Source organism: Orycteropus afer, unplaced genomic scaffold (genome assembly GCF_000298275.1).
Source record: "Orycteropus afer afer isolate SDZICR_OR568_19922 unplaced genomic scaffold, OryAfe1.0 scaffold00029, whole genome shotgun sequence".
Classification (NCBI taxonomy): Eukaryota; Metazoa; Chordata; class Mammalia; order Tubulidentata; family Orycteropodidae; genus Orycteropus; species Orycteropus afer.
In genome coordinates this window covers 12,900,335-12,923,359 of record NW_006921616.1, presented here as the reverse complement: position 1 = coordinate 12,923,359, position 23,025 = coordinate 12,900,335, and the positions used below count along the sequence as shown (strand labels likewise).

Below are 23,025 nucleotides of genomic sequence, written 5' to 3'. Positions count from 1 at the left end.
GTTTCCAAGGCGGTATCACTACAGAAGTAGATTGCCCAACCTTCCTTCCGAGGAGTGGCTGGTGGGTTTGAACCTCCAGCCTTCTGGTTAGCAGTGAAGTGCCTTAGGCACTATGCTACCAGAGCTCCCCAAAACAAGATACTATCCTATAATTAATTAACAACATTTATAGCCTTGATTATCAGTCTACAGGAAACTGAAATTTTTGTTGAAGAGTTTTCTGAGTAAACTCTTCTTCATGTTTCCCAGGAATAGTTCATGTTCTTTGATAGTAAGGAAGTAATTTTTATACTTTGGAAAGTTTAGGCTTTTTGTACCAGGAAGAAAGTAAGACAGTTTTTTTCTAGTCTCTGTGTTTTATTGAAAATAGCAGTATGTTTTCTATTCTTTTTAGTGACAATGATGCCTTCCCTTCTATTGTATCCTTTTTTTAAAAAAAATAGGTTTATTGAGGTATATTGTATATACTGTATGCATATAATGTGCCCTTATAAACAAATACACACACACGTATAATGTGTCCAGTGTACATAGGAAACTAATGTGCAGCTCTTCGTGTAAAGATGTGTTACATTGAAAACTGCCCTTTTTTAGTGTACAGCTCTGTAAGTGTTGATCAGCTGTAGAATTGTGGATCCATGTTACAATCAAGATGCAGGTGATTATCATCCTTCTGTAAAATCTCTCGTGTCTCTTTGCGGTCAACCCTCTTACCAATTCCCAAGCATCTGGCTTCCACTGATTTTGTTTCTGTCCCTATCGTTTTGCTTTTTCGGGAATGTTCTTTGTAATGACCACCTACTTTCATGAGATAACATGTAATCAAATACTGTGAAGATTAGAACTGGCCAAGCTATAGCTTGGCTTTAAAAATATATATATATTTGTATTCATTATTTTTCAGGTAATGGTTATCATATTTAAAAACAAAAAAAAAAAAAAAAAAAACCCTCACTGCCGTGGAGTCCGATCCGATGCCTAGCGACCCCTCCTTGGGTTTCCGAGGCTGTGTCACTACGGAAGTAGATCGCCCAATCTTTCTTCTGAGGAGTGGCTGGTAGGTTTGAACCACGAGCCTTCTGGTTAGCAGTCAAATGCCTTAGGTACTGTGCCACCAGAGCTATTTTTAGAAGGATTAAACAATGATTTTGATATTTTTTTAAACATAACTATATTGTTCAAAAGCTGAAAAACCATCATTTCCTTAGCATGAGCTTTTAAAATTAGTTTTAAGTGATGTGTGCCATTTTGATATGAGAATCGAGCATAGTAATTCAGTGTTTCCATTCTTTCTGTCTTACCTTACCTGCCTTCCAGCAGAGGTCAGGGTTCATCGGTAGTTTGTTATCATCACAACTCCATTTGGCTGGAGTTGGGATAATTAACTGATCCTAAATTCAATCCTGGGTTTTGAATTTAATAGCTGTGTTATGTTGACCAATTACTTAATCTCCCTAATTAAATGAAGTAAAAGTAAATAGATCTGTAAATATTGCTACTACATAAATACCAGCTTTATTGTTTGTGAATCCACTGATCTTACAGGAGGGAAAAAGTACTAATGATACCAGTTCTTGGTAACCAAACTTGTTTCTTAATGTATTTTCCTGTGTTCTCTGGTTATTTTCAAAATTATCCAGTGTCAAGGAGAGAACAAGATTGGGAGATTTCAGGAATTTGTATTTTGACTCAGTAATAAGAATAATGACTTTGATTTTGTATTTAACCAGTAAGTCTCTGTTAGGAACAGGGCATTATTTACCATCTCATCTCCTCCTCTTTGGTGATTATTCTACTCCTTGCCATCTTTAATCAAGTAATTAACTAAATACTGTGTCTCTAGTAATTTCTCTTCTTTATTTAAAAATTTTATTGTGTAAATCAAACAATTAAAAACACCTCCATAAAGGGATGACTTTGTTATTTTACATTGTCATAGATTTAGCATTATTTATTTTTTTGTTAGAGTCACTCTGAACAGTTGCTAGTAGTAAGTTGGTGGTTTTCTTCCAAAAATTTAAATCATTAGGGCTTGGAACTGCCTACTCATAGGTCTAGTTCTGGGTCATTAATAGTGGTTAATAAGGAGCTCTGGTGGTGCAGTGGGTAGGGCCTTTGGCTGCTAACCAGAAGGTCTGTGGTTCAAACCCATCACCTGTTCTGCAGGAGGAAGATGAGGCAATCTACTTCTGTAAAGATCAATACTCTTGGAAACCCAGTGAGGGTTGCTATGGTCAGAATCGACTCAGTAGCAGTGGATAGTGGTTTTAATAGTGGTTAATTATGAAAATTCTTTCTCTCCCGATGTGTCGGTAAACTTGAGGCAGGTCAGTTAAATTTGTTGCAGAAATGCTTAAGTTAACACAACTTGGAAGAAAAGAAGGCCTTGAATATTTGTAGTTTTTGTTTTTTAAAATATTTGGATGGATCCTATATGTGGAGCTCTGGTAGCGTAATGCCTAAGGCACCTGACTGCTAACCAGAAGGCTGGCGGTTCAAACCCACCAGTCACTCCTCGGAAGGATGGTTGGGCAATCTACTTCCATAGTGATTCGGCCTCGGAAACCCAAGGAGGGGTCGCTATGGGTCGGGTCGACTTGACGGCACATAACAACAACAACAATATGTGACATTGTATCCTTAATTATATAAGAAGTACATAAGTATGTAAGATAAGTATATACTTAAGAAGATTTGATTAGAAAGGTCAACTCCTAAAGTGACTTCTAATAGTGAGATTTGTATATACCTGATTCAGCAATGCTTGTTGATAATCATATGAAAAATATTTATGCAAGCTATTACCCATTGCCAAGATGGAAATAACGTGGTAGATCCAACTTGCTAGCTGCTGGTTGGTTGGTCGTGACCCACAGTGGCCCATGCGCGCAGAGGAGCTGCTCTGTTGGCTTTTCAAGGCTGCAGTCTTTCTGAAGTGATCACCAGGCCTGTCTTCCTTGACATCTCTGAGCAGCTTTAAACCCCCAGCCCTTTTGGCTAGTTGAATGCAATCTGTTTGCACCACCCCAAAACGGCAAAATACAGTCACCCCTCAATATTTGTAGGGTATTGGTTTCAGGAGTGCCCCACCCCCCCAGCGTGGACACCAACATCCATGGTGATGTAGTATCTGCACATAACTGACCCAGCTTCCCATGCACTTTAAACCATGTTTAGATCACTATTAATACCTAATGTGGTGTCAGTGCTATGTAAATAGCACTCTACTCTTCCTCTTAACCTTTGAGCGATTGCTTTAGCCTCTTAATGAAACACCACCCCCTCTCCCCCTGAATATTTTCCATCCATGGCTGGTTGAATCTGTGGATGCAGAACCACAAGATGAGAAGATAGGTGTGTAAGGAAAAAGGCATTTGCATGAATCAGCAAGTTCTCAGGTAATTTACAGAATAGAAGCATTTGACCCACTGATCTAACCAGTTGTCTGCTTTCAGGGAGGTTTGTTTGGTGATGGTGATAACAATCTGGCCTCATATCTAATTCTTTCATAAAGGGAGGTGTCCCACTGTTTTGGACCAATACATTTCATTCAGGTCTCTTACGTAGACCAAACAAGGAGCTGTGATGTTGTAGTGGGTAAGGCATTTGGCTATTAACCAGAAGGCCTCTGGTTCAAACCCATCAACAGTTCTGCAGGAGGAAAGTGAGGCAATGTACTTCTGTAAAGATTTACAGCCTTGGAAACCCAGTGGGAGTCACTATGAGTCAGAATCAACTCGATGGCATTGGGTTTGGATTTTTTGGCAGTTAGAACAAGGGCATAAATCCCTCGTGTCCTCATCCTCCCCCCCATCCCAATTGATGACAAATATTGGAAAGAAGTAAACTTTTAAAAGCTGTGCCTCACTTACTAGTTTGTTTTCTCTCTTTGCAGCACAATTTTGTCTAAATTAGCTGAAGTAACTGTAGTAAAAAAAACATGGAAGGAATGCAAGTAAAATGCAGTTGACTTCAGGATCTTTCATTTGTTCTTCACAGATCTCGTTTAGACGTAAATATAGCGTATAGCCATGTAAATGCATAATTATAAAAAATAGATCACATGGTAATATTTTGTTCATTAATTTATGACTCTTCATAACTTTGGTGAAAAAAATAAATTTTTTTTTTCCCCAAACGATTTGCATCTACTAAGTAAATTATAGCTTTAATGGTTGTGGTCCACCTTTCTTTTAGCTTTTTAAAACTCACCCTGTATTTCCTGTTTCTTTTAGCTGGAGTTTCAGCAGAAGCCATTCAGACTGTCACTGCTGCTCCTGACATCTCAGGGACAGAAACCAAAATCCAGGAGGAAGAGCATGACCTTGTTGATGATGACATCACGACTGGTAAGCATGAACCTCTTTAACAGAATGTTGAACTCGCTTCAGCACTGTGGAGTGTGTTTTAGGTCAGTTATACTGGGACTAAATGTGTTGCTGGAAGGGATCAAAACTTGTCTTGATGGTATGTTTAATTTTATGAGACTCTTTAGTATCCTTTTGATCTTCAGGTAGAACAAAGTGGGAATGTTTATAGTTGGTCCAGATTTGCTCATTGTCACTGTACAATGAACTTGCTAGTGGTACACTTGATTTTCTGCAGATCTTCTAATTCAGAGGCTAGGGTCATTACTAAAGCCTTGGAACACAGGAATATACACATTATGTTATGACAGATTTTCCACATAGTGTAAACTGAAGACTGTTAATGTAACAGCAGTATATGTGATACACGTTGTATACGGAAAGTCAGATACTCTTTGTACCTGTACCACGGAGATGAATGCTGCCTTTTAAAATTATTGAAGTGTTTATATATTGACAGTTCTTATATGTATTATCAAGCATGCAAACAGGCATAAAGTCAATCTACACACACTATATACATATAATTTTTTTTTCAGCCTGTCTTTTTTACAGACTTTAGTGAGTTTTAATTACTAGATGTCCAAAGGCATTCTTTGACTGCACTGAGGACAAAAACTACCTAATATGAATATTTGTCTTGGTGTTAAGATTGATAAACTTGTTTTTGGTGTAAATGGTTAAGATTAAAATCTGATAAAATGTAATTATCATGAAGCAACAGATAACTAACTTAACAGTAATAATTTCAGAAGAGGCTTGTCAAGACAACGATAAACTTTTCATCAAAGAGTAAAAGGACAAAAGAAAAATTGAAGGGAAGTTTTCTTTTTCTTTTAAAGCTCTGTGTTGTAGGTTTTTAAAGTTGTACATACATGTTACATGTACTCTTGTATATATGTGTTATAATTATTTAAAACTTAAAGAAAGTTCAGTTGTTAGCTGTCATCAGTTGCCTTGACTCATGCTGACCCATAGCACTACAATTTATAAGACTTCATTTAAGAACTAAAAGAACTGCTGCTACATTTGCCCATAAATGTAAAGACAGGATAGTCTCTGTGTAATGTGGAGGTTTCTGAGAGTCACCTTCTATTGGTTTATTGTAATCTGATGTTAGCACACTTTAGCTGACCATCAACTAACAGCTGTTACTACCTAAATGCCTTTCACATTTTTCCAGTGGGAGAAAGTTGAAGGAGACAACTTTCTCTCTTAAAAATTTATGAAACCTCTATTTATAAAAAAGAGCTCTGGGGGTACAGTGTGTAAGACATTTGACTGCTAACCATAAGGTTGGAGATTCCAATCCAGCAGCTGCTCCATGGAAGGAAGATGGGGCGATCTTTATCTGTAAAGATTTACCACCTTAGAAACCCAACGGGGGTCACTATGAGTCAGAATCGACTCTATGGCAATGGGTTTAGGTTTTTTTTTTTTTGGTTTTATATTTATAAAAACTAGTTCAAACTATATGACAGTCTGCAAAAGGTAAAACTATAGAGACAGTGAAAAGGTCAGTGGCTGCCAGGTATTAGAGAGGGCAAGAGGGGAAGGATGGGGAAAAAAAAAGAACATGCGCATTTTAGGGCAGTGACACTCTCCTGTACGGTACTGTAATGATGGACATGTGAGATTATGCATTTGTCAGAATCCATAAAGTAGTTACTTTTTAATGTGTCAATTCATTGATGAGAAAATAATCATCCAACTTAAATATAAATGATTTCAGAAGCTTCCAACCTTTCTAAAAGCTCTTTGCCTCTTCATAATTACAGAATTTGTTTCAGTAGCTATTAAAGAAAATATATTTCATGTGTGGATTTTTTTTTACAACTGTTTCTTGTTTTATTCATTTTTCATTGCTTTTCTTATGCTTTTATAAATCTGTTGTAATGTCTTAATTGCCTGCAATGTTTAAAGGCTTGCCAGTCTAAAACAAATAATTGTTTAACTCGTAGAAAAGAGACAAGTTTCTCTTTGAGTGTCAAATTGCGTAGAAGAGCTCAGTTTGCATTCTGGAATGAAAGCTGGGTTCTTGAGCACTCCAGTGAGCATTACTGAATCAGTTCATGGAAATTTTTGAATTGCGCACTAGCACAGCCACGTGATGGCTTGTAACTGTGTTTTCTTCCCTTTATTGCTAAATAAACCAAGAGGCTTAAAAAGGAAAATCCAGTTTGGAGAGTCAGTTAATGCTACATAAACTATATTTTAATCTCTAAGAAGTTAGATTAAATATATGTGATGAATGGCTCTTAACCGTTGATTTATTCATTTCATGCCATGGGTGCTAGAGGCAGGAATGTTCAATATCACACCAATTTAAATAACTGAAAAAGGCTTCCTTAGCATGTTGTCAAAGCAACTCGCATGCTGCAGTCTGTAGATCGTTTGGATTGCCTTTCCAGTGTGTGACTTGATTAAGCTGTGGTATAGATTTTTGTGAGGGTTTAGAAGAAAACCATATTTCGTTTCATTGACTAGAATCCTATATAAATTGCATTATGAAAAATCTGGTAGCTGCTTTGAGAGAAATCTGTTTCAAGCACAATAATCTTATTTTAGGGTGACCAGCATTGTTGAACACAACTGCTGCAAAAAAGGAACATTGGCCAGTTTGACCATTCGCTCTGAAAAATCTGATTAATTCTTTTCAGATATTTCAAAGGAGTCAACCCTAATACTGTCCCTGTGTCAAGTAAATAGAAAGTCTTCCATGATAGAAATACATGCCTATATTTTGAGTGAATTCTTATTTAGAAGCTATGGTTAGGCTAATGTGCATAATTGTATTAATTTTATTTTTGTAGTAACCTAGAACTTGATTCTTAAAAACAATCTGACCATGGCAACAATTAAAATGTGAAGTGTGATGGTTACTTTAGCGCTTTTGCTAGAGGCAGAAAAATCGTTACTGAAATTTTCCTTTTGATTGAGAATGAGTGAGGTGTGAATGTTGCCTTACTACGCCAGGATCAGAGCCTCCGAGTCTTTGTTAGTGTTTGTCTTATGAAGGTAAAGAAGTAGGGATAAATCTGTATAAATGTTGGCCATGATCAATTGGAACTAATTAAATTTGTTTGCAATGAATAGTGCTAACTGAAAGAGAACAGCTGGAAAAACTGGGAAGAAAAAATAGAATCTTGATTGAGACAATTTAAACCTTCACCTTTTCATTTAAAAAATATGCCATAGCTTCTTTCTCTCTCTCTCTCTTTAAAGCTAACGTCTATTGATTGACTCACAGAGTAAAGCCCGTGAGCCTCGGTCAACACGCACACTCTGTTTTGCTCAGGATTCTGTCTTAAGGTTCATCACATTTTTTCCTTGAGCCACATGTTTTAAATTATTTATGACAGTCATAGTAGCCATTTAGGGGGATTAATCTTGTGATTTTATGTACGAAAATATTAAAACCCACTTTACATGTTAATTTTTAAAAAATATTATAGAGTAAAAATGGGAAATATGCTTTCTTTTTCAGCAGATCTGTTTCAGGTTTTACGGTGTACTCTGTAGTTGAAATCTGTTTTTGTGACAGTGATAGTATTTTCTTTGAAGTAAAAAGAACAACATTAAGAGTGTTTCTAGATTATTTATGATTTCAGAACCAAAAGAATATTTACCTGCATGTTAGGTTTTGCCTATATACTTTTATTATTATTACTATAATTTAAATATTATGTAGTTATGTAATCTATATGTGTTGCTATTTTCATTAAGATATTAATAGTTAAAGTAATATAATCACAGATATATCATTAAAAATTGACATAAAAAGCAAAATCTTTGAGATGACAAATCATAATCTCATGTGCCTTTTTTCCAGGGAGACCTTTTGGATGACTTAGTTAACTGTCTTTTGTGTAGTTTTAATTTACATTGTGGGTGAAGATGAAGCTATCCATCTCCCAAATGTTACATTTTAAAGCAGCCTTTCCCTAATTGCAGGTTTAAAGGATTTTGGAAGGGTTTCCTTCACAAACCTGCATGTATCCCTTTAAGAGGACATTCTTCTGAGGGTCATACTGTTGTGTCCTGGCTCTCGTTCAATATAGCAAGGCCGCAAACTGACCATATAACAGTGATAAAGGGTCAGGAGTCACTGACATTGTCAAAAAAGAGACAGCTTGATCCTGGATCAGCAGCACACTTGACAGGCTCCACTACTTACCACAAAAGCAACAGTGATACACGGATCAGAATGGGTGTGCAGGTTCCGCAACTTACCACAAAAGCAACAGTGATACACGGATCAGAATGGGTGTGTTGGCTGTGCTTATTTTACTTTTTGAGGTATGTTTTCGTAAATTTGTAGCTGCATTTTAATTATTAATTCCGAGGCAAACACACTTCTGCCCATTACTGATTAATGGTTGCTCAGAATAAATGCATTTTACTGTTGCCACATTCTAATTCTTTACGGTTGTGTATTTTTCCTGATTTAAAATTTTAAATTTCTGGGAGAACATCCTATTTTATAGTAAATTGATGTATGGTTTTCTACAAATGCACCTTTGTGGGGTTTTTTTTTTTTTTTTTTTTGGTATTGTGCAATCAAAGTTTGTTGTAGAAGGACTACTTTACCTTACTTTTTTATCTTACAATCAAATAAATTAATACTGCTCTTTCTTAGAGAGCTTATGTGATTGATACCAGTGTCATAAAACATGTCATTTGATCTCTCAAGTGGAAGAATCTATAAAGCATGATTTAACACGAAACGATCCAGCAATGATTAAAAGTGGTACTCTATGTTATTATTAATAGTATGCAATAATAATTTTAATGTTCCTTCAGTAAACATTTATACAGGACTCTTGTGCCTGGCACAGTTTTAAACATTTAGGATATGTCAGTGGACAAAATAGGCAAAGATATTATCCTCATAATACCACATTCTAGTAGGAAGAGAGAGATAATGATAGTGAAAATAAATAAATAAATGCATAGTATGTTAGAAGTTGAAAAGTCCTATCAAAAAATGAAAAAAGATAGAGATGGGTAAGGGGAATTGAAAGTAATATCATTTGAGACTTTATTATGTACCAAGCACTTTGCACTTGACTTGTACAAAATTTATTTGAAGTGGATCCTAGTAGTTTTCCAGATATATAGATGGGGAAACAGCTCCATGAGATAACTTTGATAGGGTCACATACTTAACAGGTAATGATCTGGGACTTAAAACAAGGCCTGTCTGACTCCAGAGCTTCTGTGCGGTCTTAAGCTGTACCCTTCACTGCCTCACATTCTCAATCAAAGTCAGTGAGCTTTGGAGGATGGTCATTTTATTTTGAATTATAAGATGATTTCACGGTCCACCTTTATTTTTTATGGTATCAGGTAACTGTTTTGCGGGCTACCTATTTAAAATGCAAACCTGCTATGTTTGTTTCCTTTTGAAAAATCATCACATATTTGTTCTTTCTATTTTCAGCCATTAATTTGGGACGACTGTGATGTAAGAGTATAAGTATAAATATTTTTTTATTACTAAGCAGTTATTTTGTTGTACTTACATAATGCCCATTGTTCTGTCTAGCTTTTTAAAGTCATCAATATAAAACTGACATCTTAGCATATATTCAAACACTAAGTTAAGGAAGGACTTCTAGTCTGAGACTAAATGTTGATTTGTGGATTTTATCCTACTTACTGAAGACCCTGTTCATAGGAAGTTTATACATTCATTCTGACTGAAAGACAGGAAATGTAACCTGTTAAAGGTAAGGTAAGCTCCGAAGAGCAAATTGTGGAGCATTGCGTACTCAGAAATTGGAAGTGATTTCTTAGCATAAGACTTCCACCTGCCTCCTTTGCTTTCTCATAATTAAGAGTCTAAGATGTAGCACTGGATCTGTGTGAATTTTAAATCATTAGTTCTAAATTATCGTCATCATCCTTGCTTCTGACTTCAGAATCTAACTACTACAAAATATATGAGTTCACTATATTGAGTCTCTTGGATAATTATAAATTACTGAAGCTTTTTTTTAAAAAAAATTTTTCTTTTAACTATACAGTTTTCATGAAAATATATTAATAAAAGTGTGTATTTCTTTGTTTCCTGAATGGAGTATTTCATTCCAAATAATTTAACTTTCTATACTTCTTATTAAGGAGCTCTGGTGGCATAGTGCCTAAGGCATTTGACTGTTAACCAGAAAGTTGGCAGTTCAAACTCACTAGCCGCTCCGTGGAAGGAAGATTGGGCAATCTACTTCCATAGAGATACTGCCTTGGAAACCCAAGGAGGGGTCACTATGAGTAGGATCTGGCTCGACAGGAGTGAGTTTGTTTTTTTATACTTCTTATTTGAAAGAAGAAAATATAGAAATATTTCTGTCTTGTCTAGTGTTCAGTCCTCTGCTTTAGTTTTTTCTTGTTGTTACTGTTGACAGGATGTTTAGTGGGTTTCTGAATAGGTATTTGAGAGTTTCTGGCATAAATATCAAAATGCAGCAAAAGTGATAGTTTTTTGTCATTCATTTTCCTATGTTTTCTCTCTGGGTGATTAGTTTTACCTTTCCTATGACTTTAACTACTACTTACCTGCAATTGAGGGACCTCTGGTGGTGCTGTGGTTAAAGCATTTGGCTGCTAACCAGATGCTCAGCGCTTTGAACCTGTCAGCTGCTCCATGGGAGAAAGATGAGGCAGTCTGCTTCCAAAAAGAGTTACAGCCTTGGAAACCTTATGGGGCACCTCTGCTCTGTCCCATAGCGTTGCTATGAGTCAGAATCAACTCAGTGGCAATGGGGTTTATGTGCTGTTGTCATTGTTAGGTGCGATTGTGTTGCCTCTGACTCATAGTGACGCCATGTACAGGAAAATGAAACACTGCCCAGTCCTGTGCCAGCCTCACAGTCTTTGCCATACCTGAGCCCATCGTTGCAGCCACTGTGTCAGTCCATCTCGTTGAGGGCCTTCCCCTCTTTCATTGACCCTTCACTTTGCCAAGCATGATACCCTTCTCCAGGAAATGATCCCTTCTGACAACATGACCAAAGTGGGTGAGACGACGTCTGGCCCCTCTGGCTGCCAGGGAACATTCTGGCTGCACTTCCTCCAGGGCAGATTTGTTAGTTCTTTTGACAGTTCATGGTGCTTTCAGTACTTTTTTTGCCAACACCACACTCAAAAACATAAACTCTTTTTCAGTCTTCCTTACTCACTGTCCAGCTCTCACATGCATATGAGGTGATTAAAAATACCATGGTTGGGTTAGGTGCACCTTAGTCTTCAGAGAGACGTCTTTGCTCTTCAGCACTTGAAAGAGGTCTTTTGTAGCAGATTTCCCCAGTGTAGTACATCATCTGATGTCTTGACTGCTGCTTCCATTGGTGTTGGTTGTGGAACCAAGTAATATGAAATCTTTGACAACTTCAATCTTTTCTCCATTTATTGTGATGCTGCTTATTGGTCCAGTTGCTAATGACTATCACCTCTAGATCTCAAACCTCGGCTTTTCTTAGGAGTACCAGTTTTGTATATTCTCCTTGTCCCTGAGTGTCTTATAGTTACCAATTTTAAAATAAGTTCCTATGTCTTCCTAAAACTCATTTATATGTCGTTTTATATTTATAATCAGTTAAAGGCATCACTACTGGTACCATTAACTACTCAACATCCCAAATTAGAAACCAAGGAACAACCATAGCTTTAGCACCTTCCAACAATTTCCACATGCAGTTGGTGCCAATTCTTATAAAACATACCTCTTAAATATCTCTCAAAATCTTTTTCATCTCCACAGACACTAGCTAGGTCCAGACTTTCATTTTCTTCTCTTTGGGTAATATTACATTTTCCTGCATCCCCCTCTGTCTCCATTGTCTTGCCCTCCTAAGTCCAAGTCTTCCATTACCTTGATAGTTTCAAAAGTCACTTCATCTCCTTTTACCTTCATTAAATCCAAAACCCAAACTCATTGACATCGAGTCAATTCTGACTTATAGCAAACCTAAAGAACAAATTAGAACTGCCCTGTAGGGTTTCCAAGGCTGTAATCTTTAGGGAAGTTGATTACCACATCTTTCTGTCACAGAATGACTGGTGGGTTCAAACCACTGACCTTACAATTAGCAGCTGAGCACTTAACTGCTGAGCCACCAGGGCTCCTTCACCCTCATTAACTGCTACTTAATGACCTCCTATTCATTGTAGCACAAAATCTGAACACCTAAGCAAGATATCTAGGGCCCTTCCACGACTGACCCGTCTCTAACTTCATCACCTGCTATATTAATGTGGAACTTTGTTTCCCCAGAGTAACCTGCTATTTCATGACTCATATGTTTCCTGTGCTCCTCCATCTAACTGGTATGTTGTCAACTCTCTCTCACATGTGGTGAAATTCTGAGAGGTCCCTTCAAACCCAGCACGAGAGTCACCATCTTAATGAATCCCTCTGGACTTGCCTTATCTAAGATCTCCCAGTTTGTTACATGGACCTCTATTGTTGCTGTCTAATATTACTAGTGACCATATCACTTGCCCTCTGTGAGTCACGTGGGGCCTGTGACTTTCATGTCTTTGTATTTGTGGCACTAGAATACTGCTAAGTATATAATATCTTCTCAATAAATTTTTATTGGGTGAATGACGGAGTTAGTGAAGCCATAGGGGTGACTACCAATGATTTCAAATAGCACTCCTTATATACTGTGTCTACTTAACCATCCCCCTGTCACTTAGCAGGTATTTAAAAGCTCAGAAAGTGTTTGTCACACATTAGTAAAGGAATACTGGCTTATTTCTTGGTAATCTGCCTATTGATATCATGAAAATGACACTCGGAACGAGTCTAAGAGCATAATTAACTCCACTGAATTAGTCACTCTTGATTGCCATTTAAATGTTTGTCTTTCTCTCTTAAAGGGCAAATATGTCTTCAAAATTGAGAAAAGGTTGTGATATCTAGGATTTAAATGAGAAAAGAAGGAAAAAATGCCTGGGACAAGTGTGTTTTGTGGTTTGAATCTTAGGAGGGGGAGGAGGCAGATGTACTGCTGTGGCATACATCAGCAAAAACACACTCGGTGCTCTCAGGGAGCCCTCTTCCATGGTCCGTGTCGACCTTGCATCATTGGTGTAAGTGACAAGCAAGAGCAAGGGAAAAAGGGCTAGTAAATGTCATTGGAATGTTCAGTTCCTCCTTTGAAAAAGCTTTCCTTTTTTAAAAATGGAAGAAAAGCCTCCAAACTCACTGCTGTTGAGTCTGTTAGACTTATAGCAACTCCTCCTTGGGTTTCCGAGGCGGTATCACTGTGGAAGTAGATTGATTACCCAACCTTCCTTCCGAGGAGTGGCTGGTGGGTTTGAACCTCCAGCCTTCTAGTTAGCAGTCAAATGGCTTAGGCATTATGCCACCAGAGCTCCCTTATAAATGGAGAGTCTACTTAATATTGATGTATTTTGACCAAGAAAATATTTGTTTATATAAATTATAAAAATTTAAAAATTAATATCATAAAATATCAAAAGTGCTACAACATAAATTACTTTAACCATATGTTGCATTGACATTAAATCTTTCATAATGCTGTTTTCCAATAATCATACTTTTTTTTTTTAAAAAAAGAGTACATATAGGCTATTTGCATATAATACTTTTACAAAAAGTTTGTTAAATAAAGAGTAGTTGGCATCATCTTAGCAAACTCATTTAAATGCACACATGTAAAAATGAAGGACTTGAAAGAATAAGAAACATAACAACTCTACCATTTATTGAGTGCTTAAAACGGGTCAGGCTGTGTATCAGGCCGTGCACTGGGCCCTTTTTAATCCTTACAACAGTTCACCGTGATAAGTCCTCATTATCACTCCCATTTAACAAGAGAGAAACTGAGGCAGAAATAGGTAACTTGCCACATAAAGCCCACAGACAGGAAGTGGCAGAGCCAGGATTCAAACCCAGCAGTCTGTCCTATGTCTTGTGCTATTAAATGGAATTAATTGGTTCAAACCAGGTTATTTTTTAAAATATCCTACTTCTTTTTTTTTTTCCTTTTTTTTTTTATTAGGATTTGGGTGGAGATTTACAGAGTAAATTCACTTTTCATACAGCAGTTCACATATACTTTGTCTCATGTCATTGACCAAAATTTACAATGCAGCAGCTCCCCTCCCACTTCCTCCCCATAGTTATCTCCTCCCAGTGTCCATCCCTTCATACTCTTCTGCACCCTGAGCTATCTCCCTGTGCATAAGCAGCCCTTCCTTCTCCCATGAAAAATCCTACTTCTTAAGATAAAAAAGAAACATATTCATCATGGTATATCATTTTCTCTTTGTATGGTACAGAAACTTGTATTTTAACTTCTACTATAGTTTCATTTTTTTATGTAATACAGGGAAATATGTAAAAGGTGAAGAAGACTGCTGTTTTTAAGGTATAAACACATTCAATATGTGAAGATGATTTTGTATATTTTTAGGGTAAAATTAGAGTTTTTATTTTATATTCGTATAAAACCACACACACTAATATACTAACCGCCAGCCTTCTGGTTAGCAGCCACATGCCTTAGGTACTATGCCACCAGAGCTCCCATATATTATTATATATGTATTATACATAATATATTACTATATATTATATAGTAATATATTATGTATATGTCTAATAATATACATATTTTAGATAATATATATTATTATGTAAAGGTGTAAGATTTCAGATTAACATTATGTATTTCTTTTGCTAAATTTAGGCTAATTGGAAAAAAGCAAAAATATTTAGTTGGTTAAGAGTTATGAACAATGTTAGAAAAATCCCTTCCATGTGAGTGGATAACCTTCAGGATGAACTGAAAGTTTGTCCTTTTGTGAGCTGTAATGATATCTCATGGATAAGAATGAATTGTGTTAGATTAGGGTACACCATTATATATCTGTATATTACATGAATTGCCCTTATAATTGATATCAAACCCATATGACCAAAAGTTGTAATTCACAAAAGTAATGACAACAGCGTTTCATAATTCACAGGCTTTATGTCATATGTGTGAGTGATTACTCTCACCGTGCAAACCATGGCAAAGGGGAAAAGCAGGTTTTACACTCATGTGGGGTTTTAAAGTATTCTTCTTCCTGGTACTCTAAAGGTATTTAAAACACAGACAATTATGTCAACTAGCATCCTTGACTTACTCTACGATTTCTTGGATTAAAATTAATTGTCAAGCATAAAGGCTTTTACTTTTCATTTAAATTCTTTAAGGAAAATGTGGTTAACATTTAATATTTGAGGTTAAGACAGTCTTGAACTTGAATTCATTTTTTCCTCCTGTGATAAGCTAAAAGGAGAGTTTTCCCTTATAAACAGGATAAAGACCAAGCAAAAATATTCTCGTGTATATATATATATATATATATATATATATATGTTATGTATATGTGTGTGTGTGTATGTATATGTTTATATATACTATATAGCTATATGTGTTGAATACTATATGTGTATTTAAATTATATAGCCTAAATAAACATGAGTGAATTAATTGAGGTAAACCTAATTTGAATATATGTATTCAGGGAAACTGAATCAGCTGCTTTTTGTTTTGTTTCGGTTTTTTGTTTGCTTTTCTGGTATATACCTTTTGTAGAGTGATGAATATTCAGTTTAATTCAACTAACACATTAACACCCCATTGCTGTTCAGTAGATTCCAAGTCATCACGACCCTGTAGGACAGAGCAGAACTGCCCACAGGGTTTCTGAGGCTGTAAATCTTTGCCATCTTTCTCTCATGGAATAGTGTTGTGTTCAAACTGCAGACCTTTTGGTTAGCAGCCCGATCACTCTAACCACTGTGCAACCAGACCAACTTAACACATTAATAAGCAAGCACCTTGTATTTTTCAATCAGCACGTTCTGTGCAAGATTTAATAAAGTCAGTCTCTGGTTGTGAAACTGATGATCTGATTGTATATGTAGGCTGTATATTCACGCATGCACACACACACACACACCCCCCAGACATACATGTCCATGTAATAGACTTTAGATAAGAGCCCTAGTGGTGCAAATGGTTAAGCACTTTGCTGCTAACTGAAAGGCTGATGATTCAAACCTACCCAGCATCTTCACCGGAGAAAGGCCTGGTTATCTGCTTCCATAAAGATCATAGCAAAAAAAAAAGAAAAAAAAAAAAAACCCTATGGGCAGTTCTACCCCAACATGTGAGGCCACTGTGAGTCAGATAGTGCCTAAGGCACTTGTCTGCTAACCAGAAGGCAGGAGGTTCAAACCCACCAGCCACTCCTCAGAAGGAAGGTTGGGCAATCAACTTCCGTAGTGATACTGCCTCAGAAATCCAAGGAGAGGTCGCTATGAGTCAGGTCCAACTCGATGGCACATAGCAACAACAATAATTCAAAGCAGTGGAGATTAGTTAAAGGTGGGGGTTATAAGAGGTAAGCCACATCTATAGCAGAGATGGGGAGACATGGGAAAGGCTTTTAAGCTAAAGCTGTTATTAGTTTACAGACTTAGAAACCAAGAATCTGGAGGAGATGTGAGTAAGGAAGGCCTCCTGGAACATCATCTGGGAACAAGGGTTCATGCTGTCAGGTCAGCCATGTTGGTTTGGAACATAGTTGATTTTACTGTGTACTTGTGTTACTTTAAAGTGGTGTGTGTTATAAAATAGGTATAGAAGTGATTTAGAATATTGATAGACTATGTTGGCTTTGTGTATGACGTGCTTAATTCCACTTTCATCGTTTTTCCTTCCAGTCAATAGATAGTTTTGAGTATTTTCTAGGTATTGAGCAGTTCCTGGAGTTCCTGGGTGGTGGAGATGGCTAAAGCGGTAGGCTGCTAACTAGAAGGTTGGAGATTTGAGTCTACCCAGATGCATCTGGGAAGAAAGGCCTGGCAATCTACTTTGAAAAATCCATTCCTAACCCTGTGGGTTACAGTTCTGCTCTGACACACGAGGTCACTGTGAATCAGAATTGTTCCAACAGCAGCTGTTTTCTGTTTTTTTGTGGTACTAGCAGGTGTTGACTTTCCAGATGCTAACTGTAGAGTTACGCTCTGAAGGACAAGGGCACTGGTTGTGTTTATTGTTTCTTGGAAAATTTATATCTGAATTATTCTTCTTAGAAGTTTAATAAATTCATGTTACTAGGATATAAAACCTGCATTCCATATGCATAAAAGTGAATCTATAGGTTTCACAGAATTGGATAAAAATTGAAACAGATCAGCTGGCTCAAAGCTGGTCTGCATTGTTGTTGTTGTTATGTGCTGTCAGTCTGCATTAGGAAAAGTATAATTACAGGATGTTAAACTGAGTAGTTCTTTGAACAGAATGAGATACTGAATGGTTTAATCAGGAAGGGTGTGCATCAGGGTTGTGTCATTTCAATATACGTATTCAATCTGTATGCTGAGCAAATAATCTGAGAAACTGGACTGTACGAAGAAGAATGCAGCATCAGGTTTGTAGGAAGACGTATTGACAACTTGCAATCTGCAGACAACACAGTCTTGCTCACTGAAAGTGAACCCTGAAGCACTTCCTGATGAAGATCAGAGACTACAGCCTTCAGTGTGGATTATACCTCAACAGAAATAAAACAAAAGTCCTCATAACCGGACCAATAGGAACATCATGATCAGTGGAGAAAAGATTGATGCTGTCAAGGATTTCATCTTCCTCGGATCCACATGCACGGAAGCAGCAGTCAAGGAATCAGATGTCGTGTTGCACGGGGCAAATGTGCTGCAAAAGACCTCTTTAAAGCATTAAAGAGCAAAGATGTCACTTGGAAGACTAAGGTGCACCTAACCCAATCTGTGTTATTTTCAGTAGCCTCATATGTGTGTGAAAGCTGGACTATGAATAAGGAACATCAAAGAAGAATTGATGCATTTGAATTGTGATGTTGACAAAGAATACTGAAAGTGCCATAGACTGTCAGAAGAACAAACAAATCTGTCTCAGAATAAGCACAACTGGAATGCTCCTTGGAAGCAAGAATGGCTAGACTTCGTCTCACATACTTTGGTCATGTTCTCAGAAGGGACCGGTCCCTGGAGAAGGATATCGTGCTAGGTAAAGTATAGGGTCAGTAAAAAAAAAAAGAGGAAGACACTCAGCAAGATGGGTTGACACAGTGGCTGCGATGACGGGCTCAAGCACAGCAAAGGTTGTAAGGATGGTGCAGGACTGGGCAATGTTTTGTTCTATTGTGCGTAGAGTTACTATGAGTCGGAGTGGGAGGCACTAGCACCTAACAGCAAATACAAAGTGAGTACATTGTAGCAGAAGATATAGAATCTCACTGTTTGTGTTCAGATCTCAGCTGTCCTACATATTCAGTAGGTGGCCTTGTTCAGGAAGAGCTCTGGTGGCAAAGTGCTGAAAGCATTTGGCTGCTAACCAAAAAAGGTTGGCTGTTCAAATCCACTAGCCACTCTGTGGGAAAAAGATGAGGAGTCTGCTTCCATAAAGATACACAGCCTTCGACCCAGTGGGGCATTCTTCTCTGTTCTGTAGGGTCACTATGAGTCTGAATTAACTTGATGTCAGTAGATTCAGTTTGATTTGACCTTATGCATGTTACTTTACCATACAGAGCCTCAGTTTGCTTGTCTGAAATATGAGAATAATATAACTGTTGTGAAGATTAAATAAGGTGATTTGTGCAGTCTTAGCAGAGGAGCCGGCACATAGTAAGCTCTCAATAAATTTTACATGGCTCTCTCCTTCTGCGGCCCTGCCTTGGTACCACCATCATCCTTAAGTGATTTACTTTAATAAATAGAATACATGGTTTGTAACTAACTTACAAATCAGCTATCAGTTTTTCTGAATAACTTGATGGTGTTTATTCTAGGTAATTTGACCATTTCTTCCCGGTATTGTTTACATATTAATTTGTTTGACAAATAAATATACCACATAGATAGAGAAAAAAGCTGCATCCAAATTTCTATCCACATTTTCAGAAATGTCAAAAAAACTGGCACATGAAATATTGATGAGTTATTATATTTTATTAAATACTTTTTTTTTTGGTTTCTAGCCACCATCCTACTTCTGTAGTGATACTGCCTCGGAAACCCAAGGAGGGGTCGCTATGAGTCGGGGCCGACTCGACGGCACATAACAACAACAACAACAAAGCCACCATGTTTATTATATGAGCTGTATCTGACCTAGAAGGCTGAATCATTTGAGGAAATACAAGTACTGAGAGCTCTGTTGATACTTACAGTGGGGAAGCAAGAGTTAATTTCCATAGTCCGATTCCTGTGTTCAGTCAGTGGCAATCGGTGAGAAATGGAGAGGAGAGAATGATAACAAACAAGAGCTTTCTGAAGATTCTGGCATGGCCATTTGGTTGAGAGCCATGACTGGATTTAGGAAAGCATGCTTTGAAAAACCATCCAAGAGGATAGATATTGCCCATGGGAAAAGATACGTTAAATAGCAATAAAACCTAAAAGGATAAAATAAACTCATCACCAAATGATTATTAATAATCTTGTCAAGGAAAAAAAGGGGAAACTTTTAAGGCAGCTGTCATACTTAGAAAGGATGCTTTCTTATTAGCTCAGTTTTTAAAAAAGGTGTGTTCAGAATAGAACGAGGCGGCACATAACCAAAGATGAGAGTCAAAGGTGACATAAGTAATGTCACCAAATCCAAGTCAGAATCCGCTGGAGACAAGTGGAGGGTGTGTCCTCCCTCCTGCTTTTCCGTCCTTTCTTCCTACCCTTTATTTAAAAAGTTATTTTTTTTTAACTTTTTTTTGTGATTTGAGTGAAATTTTACAAAGCAGACTCATTTTATATTCAACAGTTCATACACACATTTCATTTTGTGCTACTGGTTACTTTCCCCACAGTGTAACCTCTCACCTTCCACTTTTTCCCTGTGGTTACCCTTTCCCTGTGTCCTTCTCAACAATGCATTCCTGCCTCCCTCCATTTCTACCTGTACAATTGCTGCCCTTCTGGTCTCTCAGGGTTGATTATTCTAAGGAGTGCATCTCCCTGGTGCAGGTGTTCAGCTCATAGTCCTGTCTGTTGTTTGGCTGAGAGTTAATCCATAGGAGAGATATCAATTCCAGGCCTGAAGGGTGACTTGGGGCTATACTTTTGGGGGTTTCATCAGTTTCTATCAGACCAGTAAGCCTGGTCTTTTTTAGGATTTTGAATTTTTTGGACATGTTTTACCCGTTCTGTCCAGGTTGTCTAATTTTGATCCTTTTTCAAGTACTTGGCATTTGTAGCCAAGCATTATGCTGGTCTCAGGGTCATATAGGCTGTGGTTCTCATGGTGCATTAGTCCTTTGGATTACTTATTTCCATAGGTCTTTGACTTTCTTCACTTCTCTTTTCTCTAGACAAGGAGAGACCAATATTTGCCATTTAGATAGCTGCTTGTAAGCTTTTAAGACCCCAGTTTGCTACTTACCGAATTAAGATGGAAAATACTATTTTTGTATACCGTGTTATGCCAGTTGAACTTGATGTCCCCCAAGACCATAGTTACCAGCCCATAGGCCCAGGTGCTTACTCATGGCTAAGAAGTTCTCCTCATTTTGCCTCCTGTTATGTTTAAACTGTATTTGGGCATTTTTATAGCACATACAAATACATATGTAGGAATATCGTCTGCCAAACCTATGTGTGGTTGCGGTATATTCCTATTTGCCTACCCATACCTGTCAACCTATGTATCTACCCGTAGATGAGGGTTTGCTGTTACTGATAATGCAGTATTGTGTCTGCAAAAGTATTTGTCTTTCATTGTCTATACTTTTTGTGCACCTCTCTGTGTCTTCCTTTTCCTTGGTGATGTCCTAGTCACATACTTTTCTTACATTGCTTTTCCCTTCACTCATATCAAACCTGTCTCTTAATTATGCATGTGTTTTCTCTCCCATCCACCCTCTCCCTTCGCTAGTAACCAACAAAGAAAATTTCCTTCCCTGTGTAAACCTTTCCTTGAATTTTGACAATAATGTAAAAATGACTCATACAGTAAGAGCAAGACCAAATTAGAGAGAGAATCAATATTAAGGTAAGGTAGTGTAAGGTAGAAGGTGCCAAAGGGGCAGTGAACCCACATCTTCTGACCTTCTGTAACCCCACAAGAGGAAGACAGATTCACCATCTATAGCCCAAGGCCTATTCTTGTGAGGCCAGACATGCTGCCTCCCTCTAGCCCTTGCACCAACCCTGACACCAAGCATTCCTCCTGCAGCACCCACCACCTTTCTGCTGGGTTCGATAATTTGCTGCATTGACCACACAGAACTCACAGATTATGGAATTTATTAGGGAAGCACCAGGCTACAATTCAAGTTCAGGAACAACACCCAGTCTCTCTCAGTCTCTCTCCCAGCAGTGCGTGTCTCTCTCAGTCTCTCTCCCAGCAGCGCATGTCTCTTGGTATCTGTTTCTCAGCAGCGCATGTCTCTCAGGAGTGCGTTTCTCTCAGCAGCATGTCCTTCTCAGTCAGCAGTCAGAGAGACTCCTTCTCCCTCTAGGAGGGCTCCTTTTGAGCCTGGCAGAGTGGCCAAACTAACCAATCATAACATCAGAATTCTTAGCACCTGATAGAGAGTGAACTTCCCAGAATATTGCTTTGTACCACTCTCAACAGAAATACCCCAGGTGGATAATTTAACAATCAGGAGCTCCTCAGTTGCTCATGACAAATTCCACCGTAGAGTTTACAAAGACTTATGTCTAGAAAAGCCATACCAGGTAATTTACTACACCACAGAAGGTTAGGACAGTCATTAAAAATGCTCAATTGATTTGAGTAGAACAGAGAAGGGAACCGAGATGTAGTTTTTTATACTATCGTTTTAATACTTTTCTCGGAGCTCTGGTGCATGGTGCCTAAGGCATTTGACTCCTACCAGCCACTCCTTGGGAGGAGGGTTGGGCAATCTACTTCCATAGAGATTCCACCTCAGAAACCCAAGGAGGAGTCACTATGAGTTGGATCCAACTTGACAGCAGTGAGTGTAGGTTTTTGTTTTTTTTTTTGGTTTATTGCAATAACTTTAAAAAAAAACTTTTGATTTTAATTTTGATTTGGGTGAAAGTTTACAGAGCAAGTCAGACTTCCATTCAACAATTCAACTACAGGAGTGAGTTTAGTTCTAGGTCCAAAGGGTGACTAAGGGCCATAGTCCTGGGGATTCCATCAGTGTCTATCCAACTATAAACCTGGTCTTTTTTATGATTTTTGAGTTTTGTTCCACATTTCTCCCACTCTGTCCAGGCCCTTCTAATGTGCTCTCTTTCAGAGCAGTTGGCAGTGGTAGCCAGGCACCATCTAGTTCTTCTGGTCTTAGGGTCATGGAGGCTGAGGTTTGCGTGGTTCATTAGTCCTTTAGACTAATTATTTCCACGTGTCTTTGATTTTCTTCACTCTTATTTGCCCAGATGGGGAGAGACCAATAGTTGCCCCTTAGATGGCTGCTCACAAGCTTTTAAGACCCCAGCTGCTACTCACCAAAATAAGATATAGAACATTGTCCTTATAGACTATGTTATGCCAGTTCACCTTGGTATCCCCTGAGACTATGGTCCTGAGTCCCCAGGCCCAGCAACTCATTCCCTCAGGGTTTTTAGTTACAGCTAAGACTTTTTTTTTTTTTTTTT

The 23,025-nt window shown here is 37.8% G+C and overlaps 1 protein-coding gene across 1 annotated transcript in view; it reads left to right on the top strand.

Moving 5' to 3' along the window:
• The window catches only part of WDR7 (WD repeat domain 7), a 526,340-nt gene that overhangs the window by 235,369 nt on the left and 267,946 nt on the right, over positions 1–23,025 (top strand). Inside the window, exon 19 of the mRNA XM_042780241.1 lies at positions 4,236–4,349. Within this exon, the coding sequence (XP_042636175.1) occupies positions 4,236–4,349 (114 nt within the window). The remainder of the gene's footprint in view (positions 1–4,235; positions 4,350–23,025) is intronic.